Source organism: Miniopterus schreibersii (genome assembly GCF_964146895.1).
Source record: "Miniopterus schreibersii genome assembly, chromosome: 20".
NCBI lineage: Eukaryota > Metazoa > Chordata > Mammalia > Chiroptera > Miniopteridae > Miniopterus > Miniopterus schreibersii.
Window position 1 is genome coordinate 20,563,031 of NC_138122.1, and position 9,527 is coordinate 20,572,557.

Consider the following 9,527-nt stretch of genomic DNA (forward strand, 5'->3'; position numbering starts at 1 on the left):
TGTCACAAGGTGATATTGTGGTGTAAGCACCAGATCCAACTCACAGCTTGGTCTTGCTGTGTGACATTGGGGCAGTTCCTTAACCTCTCGGAGCCTCAGTGGTCCTCTCCGAGGAGTTTGTAGTTGGACCTACCTCCGAGGTTTTTGCCAGGTTCTTAGCCTGGAATAGAGTTAGCACTCAGTAAAATGGTAGTTAATACTTCTGGCCTTAGAGGATTTGGTGGCACCAGCTACACCTCCTTTCTCAGACCACCCCCAACAGGAGCAGTGCCTAGTCCTCTGTTTCATTCTGACCCCAACGAACCCATAGAAGAGGGGCTTAGCATTTTGCTGGCCCAGCCTTCCCTTTCCTTAGGCAGTCTTTACTCATTCTGGAGGCTGAAGAGGCAGAACCATTCCCCAGGCTGATGCGGGGCCCTGAGCAAACCCTGCTCTCCCTCCAGTGTCTCTTACAGCCCTCACCTGCCTCTGGGCCCGGCCAAGCCAGGCTCCGTGACAGCCTGGACAGCTCTCCGATAGAACCTATGCGACGATGAAAGCAATATCTGCTCTGTCCAACACAACAGCCGCTAGCCACAGACATGTAGCTACTGAACACTGAGAACTGATATTTAATAGTATTTGATTGCAATGAATTGAAATAGCCACTCGCGGCTAATGACTACATTATTGGACAGATGTAGAAACAGACGAAGAGACAGGTGGCATGTCAACAACCTGAGTCAAATGGGGGCAGAATCAGGCCTAAGCAAACCGATCACCTCCCCTTCCTGGGCCTCAGTTTCCCCATCTGCTTACTAAATGCCGTTTGGTGTTCTCTCATTAGCAGAAAGGCGTTTCCTGGGACTCGTGGACTTGAGATGAAACAGGGAAGCCCTTCCAGATAGATTTCTTCTTTCGTGACCCTGCTGCATGTTCAAGGGAAAAATACAGAGAGATGGAATCCTGGAGTGTGGAGGGTGTGAGCAGAGGCCACCCGGTTAGGATGAGGCTAGTTGATTTTGCACCGACCCACACGCAACATAACCTTGCCCCAGCTGGAGGGAAAGGGTCCGCCAGGAAGTGGCAGGTGTGGGTTCAAGTGTGGACATGGCCATTTCCATCCAGCTCTACCTCAGCTTAGCCTCGGTGTCCTCATCAGGAAAGTGACCAAGGTGCATCCAGGATAAGAAATGATCCGACATAACATGGCCAAGTGATGAAAATGGCACTTTGCCTCTGTGATCTTCCTCCCCCAAACCCATCCCCACCCCCCAGGCCAATCATGAGTCAAACATCGGACACATTCCAATAGAGGGGCCTCCTCTGACTGTCAAGGTCATCGACGACAAGGGAGTCTGAGAAACTGCCACAGCTAAGGGACATGACAGCTGAAGATAGTGGGCTATCTTGGGTGGGATACTGGAACAGAAAAAAAACATTTGGTAAAAACTAAGGAACCATAAATAAGTGATGGGCTTGAGTTTATGAATATTGCATTTGATGATGATAATAATATATCAATATTGGTTCATTAATCATAACAAAGGTACCATACTGAGATAAGATATTAATAAAATATAAATACAATAAAAACACAGCATTGCTGCAGAGATCACATGGGAACTCAATGGGAAAACACAAAGTAAACCAATTATAAAATATTACACATTATGTGAAATATCCAGAATAGGTAAATCTATAGAGACAACAAGCAAGTTGTGGTTGCCTGGGGCTGAGGGAGCGTGACTGCTAATGGGCACAGGATTTCCTTTGGGGGGGATGAAAATGTTCTGGAACTAGATAGAGGTGACGGTTGCCCCACAGTAAATGTACTAAATGCCACTGAACTTTTCACTTTAAAAATAAAATGGTTGCCCAGCCAGGCGTGGCTCAGCTGTTGAGCATTGACCTGAGATCCAGGTGATCAGGGTTCGATTCCCGGTCAGGGCACATGCCCAGGTTGCGGGTTCGATCAATGACTCATCATTGATGTTTCTCTCTCTCTCTCCCTCCCTCTCCTTTCCCCTTCTGAAATCAATAAAGATATATTTAAAAATAATAATAAAATGGTTAATTTTATGCTATGTGAATTTCACCCTCAGATACCAGTTCTGAAACCCTTTTTTAAATTCTATCACTATTCTGGGGGTTTTCTTTGGGGGTTTTCTTACAAACCCACAGTGGGAAATGAGAGAGGGGCTGATATTGGTAAAGTGGGGGGGGGGGGTAAAGGTGTGTCTTAGAATCAGACACACCTAAGTTTGAGCCCCTACTCTGCCATTTGCTAGCTGTGGGACCTGGGGCAAGTTGCTTCACCTCTCTGAATCTGTTTCCTCATCGGCAAAGTGCACCACTCAATGGGATCCACAGCTCAGACCCAGGCACATGAGAAGCTATGGAGGCAGTGGACACTTCCTCCCTGTCCCCCTTCTCCAAGTTTTTCAATGGGGTTGACAGCTTTGCCACCCCCACCCCCAACCATGAAGCTGGGCTGAGTGCCAAGGAGTGGGTATGAGAGTCAAGATTCCAAGACGTGTGACTCCAGAAATAACCCCTTTCGTTAAAAAGTGCTGATGACCAATACGTACACTGTTTCCATGACCTCCTGCTGGCAGGGCTACTTGCAGTCATCCAAAGCAGGCGGACTCAAGGACAACTTGAAGTTAGTGGGGAGCAAAGCAAACACTAAAGCCTTATCTTGAGGTCGAGGGTGACTATAAGAAGGGAGGCCTCAGGTGGCATCAGTCCTTTCTCACCAGCTTCACGACACACGACACAATGAGACTCCTTGTGCTGGCTGCTCTGCTTACAGGTAGGCAAGTCTTTCCAGCTCTGCCTAAGGTCTCACTTGTCTGGAACGGGGGCCACAGGTCACAGGGCTGGCCAGACCTGGAGTCTTTATTTAGAGCTCCCTGTGGGGCTTAAGAGCTCCCATATTGGGATTCCTTCAGATGCCCCCCCTCACCCCCGCCACAGCTGGCAGCTTTCAACCTTCAGGTCTGAACTCAGATAACCCCTCTCAAAAAGGCCCACCCTGCCCATCCAGGCCAGGAAAGACCCCTCTTCTTTCTCTCTACCATACTGCCTTGGTACAAGGTCCCATCTTCCCAGCACCCATCTCTGCTTGTAATTTGTATCTTTGCTGATTCTGTTTTTTTACCCCACCTCCACCCCCCCCCCCCCACGGGCTCCATGAGAGCAGAGATAGTGCTGTTTGCACCACTGATTGAATGAATGGGGTCAGATACATTGGAATTCAAATCCCACCTCATTCATCCATCGTTCACTTATTTATTCCATTTTGATGGTATCGGAGCCACGAAGGTATCAGGCTCTGGGTTGAGACTGAGGACTGAGATGAATGAGCCATGCTCCCTGTCTGAGGAACACACACATACGCATACACATACACATACACATACACATACACATACACATACACATACACATACACATACACATACACATACACATAGGCTTTATGCAGTTCTGGCTTCTGCAAAGACAGAGCTGATGGGATCAAAGAGAGAGAAATAGGGAAACAGGAGCAGGGCCTGGAGATGGGCCATCATGGCCAGGCCACCCCCGGCTGAGTAGGCTCCAGGCCTCTGCTCCTGGGCAGGGCCTCCGTTGGCTGCCACATGGAGGCTGCTCCTCAGGGGGGCAGCGTGGGGCCTGAGAGGGCAGGCAGGCAGTGGGGCCCCTGGGGCGCTGGCAGAGCCAACCAGGACGGATTTGAACTCCGGCTGTGTCTTCTTGCAGTGTGTGCCGCAGAGGGCGGCGTGAGCACGCGGGCACTGTGGCAGTTCCGCAACATGATCAAGTGCACGATTCCTGACAGCGACCCCTTGAAAGATTACAACAACTACGGCTGCTACTGTGGCCTGGGAGGATCCGGCACCCCTGTGGATGAACTGGACCAGTGAGTGATTGATCTGCAGGGAGAGCGGCGGGCCAGTGGGGTCAGGGGAGGGCACCAGCCAAGGATCTCACAAGGAGGCACAGAAAGGGGCTTTGCATATTTGCTAAGGATAACGTATTTTCACCTCTTGTCATATAAACAAATGTTCCAAGAGGCCTCTGAAGCCAATGCTCCCTCTTGGGGATGGGAAGCGGAATGTCCAAGATGTGAGGTAATGGGTGCTGCTGTCCCCTAGTGGTAGGACATTGCCACACAAAACATCGCAGCAATGACTCAATGGTCACCTCCAGAATATATGATCGTTCTGTATTCCTGCAACCAGTTCTAAAATCGCCTTCAATAAACATGATAAAAGGACTTAAACTTCTTCAAGCCACAAAACCAAAATCTCCTGGAGCCTGTCAGCTAAAATATCCCCACCTGTTCCTGAGAGAGCAGGTTCAGGCTGCCCTGTGCCCCAGCGCCTGCTTCTGCCTCAGCTCTGTCTCCTTCCCCCCTCCCCAGGTGCTGCCAGACACACGACCGCTGCTACGACCAAGCCAAGAAGCTGGACAGCTGCAAATTCCTCCTGGACAACCCCTACACCAAAAGCTACTCATACAAATGCTCTGGCTCAGAGATCACCTGCAGCAGTATGTTTACCTTCTTGTTGGCTTGTTAGGCCCTCAGTAGGCAGGAGGGAACATAATAGTAATAATAGCTATCATTTATTGATCAATTTCTTGGTGCCAAGAACTGTACCCATTATCATCCCCATCTTACAGATGAGGAAACTAAGGCTCAAAAGCCTGAGCCATTTGCCCAAGGACACACAACTCGTAAATGGTGGTGTTTGATTATTGAACACAGGTCTGTGGGACTCCAAAGCCTCTGTTCTTAATTGCCATGTTATACCGTTTTATTATTTCATAAAAAGAGCTCGGCACTAGAATTTATTAGGTTCTAGTTGCATGCCAGGTACGAGGTAAGGATCATGTGTGAGGTAGGTTTTATTAAGCCCATTTTACAGGTTAGGAAGCTGAGGCTCAAAAATAGTCACTTGCCCGACATCCACAGCGTATGAGTGACGGGCCAGCATTGGAACCCAGAGAGAGGAAAGGCGGGGGAGAGAGAGAGATAGAAACACCAATGATGAGAGAGTCATTGATCGGCTGCCTAGCCCGCAACCCGGGCATGTGCCCTGACCGGGAATCAAACCATGATCTCCTGGATCCTAGGCTGATGCTCAACCACTGAGCCATGCCCAACCAGGCGGAAAACCATATTTTTGCACTACAACTTGATTGGGAAGGTTTCCTTGCTGTGGATTCCAGACTCCTTTACAGGTCTGATGAAAGCTGCGGAGCCTCTCCCCAGGGGACGCGGCGCCCCCGCACGCACACACACACACACACATTTTTGCAAATAATTTATTTTTAATGCAGCTGCCCTCCCCACCCAACCAGGTCAAGAAGCCTACATTGCAGGGTGTTTATTCATATTAATTTACAATAACTTGCTAAATAATGCACTTTATAATCTAATTGCATTCATTGTTTATCTGAAATTCTGGTATTTTAATTGCTTAACTTGTCAACCCTAAATTTGCACCAATGGAATGGCCAGTGAATGATTTCAGTTAATTTTTCCTGCCCCTGGGTTATACAAAGCAGGATCCACCTTGGCTCAGTCCTCTCCTCTTGCTCTTTTCCAGGCAAAAACACACCCTGCCAGGCCTTCATCTGCAACTGTGACCGCAATGCTGCCATCTGCTTTTCAAAGGCCCCATACAACAAGGAGAACAAGAACCTGGACACCAAGAAGTACTGTTAAGACTCAGCATTGCCTCTGTAAAGCATCATCCCTATGGCTCTCACCTTACACTGTCCTCTCCAGTAAAGCACCTTGTTGAAAGGCCCCACGTTTGGAGATTGTTTTATTCTCTATCTACTGAACATGACTAGGTCTCTTCCTAATCCTTTGTGAGCATCATTCCTTCCAGCCTTGGAAGTTGAATTACATGGATATTTCCAGGAAGTGAGCAACATGAAACCTGAATAAGGGTTAATAACCACTGATTAGTTACTCTGTGCCAGGACTGTATGTCTCAAAATTCTCTGGGCAGCCCTATGAGGTTTTAACACTATTAGCAAATCCTACTTTTCTAAGCTGAGGTTCAATAGGAGAGGCCACTTTCCCAGTACTATGAATCTAATAAGTAGCAAAGAAGGGATTTGAACCCAGTCAGTCCAACAGAACACACACTCTTAACCACTACCCTACCCTGTCTGAAGCAGTGAGCTCTTGTTTCAGTTTGAGTCAGTCTCTCCTCCTCTCATTTCTCTGCTTCCATTTCCAACTATAGAAAACCATTTTTCCTACAACTCTTTTCTAAGCCTTTCAAAGACTTCACCACACTCTACAAGCTGATTTTTACATTGCAGTCATCAAATATAATAAATAATAACAGCTTCTACTTCTAGAGCATTTACTGCATATTACTCTGTGCTAAGAGCTTTCCACATCTCATCTCATTAAATATTCAAACCAGCTCTGTGAGGTCGATATTATTGCCCCCATTTTATGGATGAGAAACTATAAACTTAGAGAAGTCTCTTGCCCATGATCACACAAATGGCATACTCAGGATTTGACTAGATCTGTCTGGTGGCAATGCCTGAGCTCTTAACCACTAAGTTGTTCTGCCAAGTTTCTCCACTAGGATGTATGACTACACTGGCACCGAAATTCACCAGACAGAGTGGGGAGGGGAAGAGAAAAGAACTGAATTAGAAAAGCAAACATGAGAAAGGACAATGCCGACTATGAGAAGCCACCACTGAACAGTTTTAAACCACTGGAGGCTGACAGAACAGTAGCTACTGCTGGGTGTATGGTGAGCAGCAAAAAAGTGTGTGTGGATTTATCTTTTAGCCCAGTTTCTCCCTCATTTCATTTATCCATTCAGTGGAAAAAAACTACAAGCCCCCCATCCCCCGGTCTGGATGGAAGAAAGGTAAGATTTCTTAAGAGACTTCTTTATTCCAACTTTTTTATTGGATAACAAAACAAACAACAGAGAGAACAGAGTCACCTGAGTACTCAAGCTGGGCTCTAAAAATACCCTGTGACGTAAAACCTTCCTTTTTTTCATTATCCCAAGGGTTAGGGGAGAGAGAGAGAACAAATTAGAAGTTAAAGGTAACAATCTTTTAAAATGAGCATCTGCTGGGAGATGCTCATTTTAATGGAATACGGGAAACACTAGGACAGTGGGTGGGATGATTTAAATGAGTCAATAAATATACTGGACTGAGAATAATTTTTTTTAATTGTATTTTATTGTCAACAGTGTTACAGATGTCTCCCATTTTCTCCCTTTTTGGCCCCCCCTTCACCCAGCTCCCACCCCACATCAGGCCTTCCCCATGCTATCGTCTGTGGACTGAAAGCAATTTGAAGTCGGGATTATTAGATTGGAGTCACAGTGCTTAGCACATTTCACACGCTCGTTAAATAATTGTTTAATGACGACACAGTGTGGTGCAATGGTTTGCCGCAGTCCGGGGGTGGGGGGGGACACACGTGGCAGTATTTACCTTTTTGAATCACGTGATCCTCCGCGCTCAACCCCGCCAATCCGCCAGCCACGCCCTCCAGGGCTGGAGGCGATTTCGGAGTAGAAAATATGATTGGGCAGCATGTGAGCACGTGGCTCTCCGTTCCTTTCTTCTATTGGTGAACAGAGGCCCAGCTGCCAGCCTATCCCCGCGCCTCCCACGCTCAAGCCCCACCTCTCTCGGGGGGGGAGGGGAAAACGCAAGCCCGCGCAGGCGCAGTGGTTGCTTATGTTCCCTTGAGGTGGCGTCCCAAGGTGAGGCCCCGGAAGGGCGCAGTGGGCGGGTTGAGTGTGAAAATAAGGCGAACACACGTGGGTGTGACGTTGGGTCCAACCTCCCCGAGGTGCTCAGCCCTCTCTGGGTTTCTCACCCGCGGCGCTCACGCTCCTCCTACCTCAGCACCCCCCGGCGTTTCCGGTTGGTAAAGCCTTCAGCGCTTTTACCCCGGGGAAGGCCGGAGGGGCCGGGGAAGTAGGGTGCTGGGGACGTGGGGTGCCGGGAAAGTAGGGTGCCGGGAACCGAGGGGGCGAGAAGGGCCTGGTAGAGAGGCGAGTGGGTTTGGGGCGGAGCCAGGGGCGTCCCAAGGCCACACTTGAATCCCCACCCCCACCTTCAAGAGTTTTTTGTTTTTGTTTTTAAAGGCGACGGGAATTGCAGGTTTGACCTCCATGCTTTTACTTTTGTTTTGTCCATGCCTCCCCCCCGCCTGGTGAATGCCTATTCATTTTACAGGCCCTGGCTTGGGTACTTCTGGAAGTTTCTTGCGACTTGCCCTTCCCCCCTCCCAAAGGCCAGGTGCTGAGTTCCCCCGCCGGGTGCCTGGAGCGTCCATAAGTGGGGGCGAGCGAGCCCGGATCTGCACGGGCCTGGGCACCCTACGTGACGTTTGCGCAAGTTACCTGAACTTCAGGGTCGTCATCTTACAAGAGACAGTAGTGCGTAGGTTCATAGACAGACAGGGTTGTAAGAATTAGGCGAATCAGTGCGTTGTGATATGCTTCCTGCAGCGTGTGCTGTGTAGTAAATGTTTAATCAGATACTATTTTCTCAAGGGAATGGAGAAGAAGGGATACGTACGCTTTTCATTTTCTTTAGAAAGGCTTTATTACACCCAGCAAGACTTTTGTTATTTACAAACAAACAGGTACACAAAGAGGAAATGGGGAAGATTCCTGTGAATCTCGTTAAAGGAGTAAAATAGGGCACAAAGGTTTGTCAGGTGTGATGGCTTCTCTTTCCACCATCCTGCCCTCCTCCCGTATCCTAATTACGGCGGCTCACATTTGTTTACTGTGTGCCAGGCACTGCTGCGCCCTTCACAGGCATCATTACCCTGTTTAATCTTCATAACAACCTAGTGAGGTAGCTACACTTATCCCCACTGATTAAAAGACTGAAGGTTAGATAAAACAACTTGCCCATTCACCTAACTAGTACGTAGCAAGAAACGGATGGAAAACCAAGTCTGTACCCTAAGAATTTCAGTTTCATGCTATATTCCTTTCTAATAAGTTGAGAGAGAAAAAAACTCCTCTTTTGGATGCATTTAATTTCTTTTTGTGAAGTAGAAGTTACCTGTTTTTGTGTAAAAAAATAAATCTGGATCTTAGAGCATCGTTTTGAATCTTGACAAGGATAGTATGTTTGGAATTAACTAATAATCTGGTGGCAACCTCTGCCATTCCTAGCAGCAGGGTGACCAACTCATCCTGGTTTGAGCACTTTGAAAGACCTGCATCTCAGGAAACCCCTCAGTACAGGCAAATCTGGGACAGTTGGTCACCTGACCTAGGAGTGTTGAGTTTCTTTGATCCTCAGGAAAAATTCATTGTTCGCTGAAGACTGACCTTTATTCACACCCGAGCATCTCTTGTGAGGTTGTTACCAAGTTAATGTGTTGTAAAATGCTTCATGTGGTGCTTGGGACATAGGGTGCTCAGTAATGCTGCTGTTTAAGGGAGAGGTGAGAGAAAGATACTCAATTTATGACAGCATAAGAAAAAAAATGAGTTAGTGGGAACGAG

General features: G+C 47.9%; 1 protein-coding gene across 1 annotated transcript; it reads left to right on the plus strand.

Annotated features, from left to right (window-relative positions):
- Positions 1-2,605: 2,605 nt before the first annotated feature.
- Positions 2,606-6,435, plus strand: PLA2G1B (phospholipase A2 group IB). The gene is made up of 4 exons (XM_081123261.1): positions 2,606-2,794; positions 3,745-3,904; positions 4,409-4,536; positions 5,598-6,435. The coding sequence occupies exons 1-4, from the start codon at positions 2,761-2,763 to the stop codon at positions 5,714-5,716; spliced, it is 441 nt and encodes a 146-aa protein (XP_080979387.1). The 5' UTR covers positions 2,606-2,760; the 3' UTR covers positions 5,717-6,435.
- Positions 6,436-9,527: the final 3,092 nt, after the last annotated feature.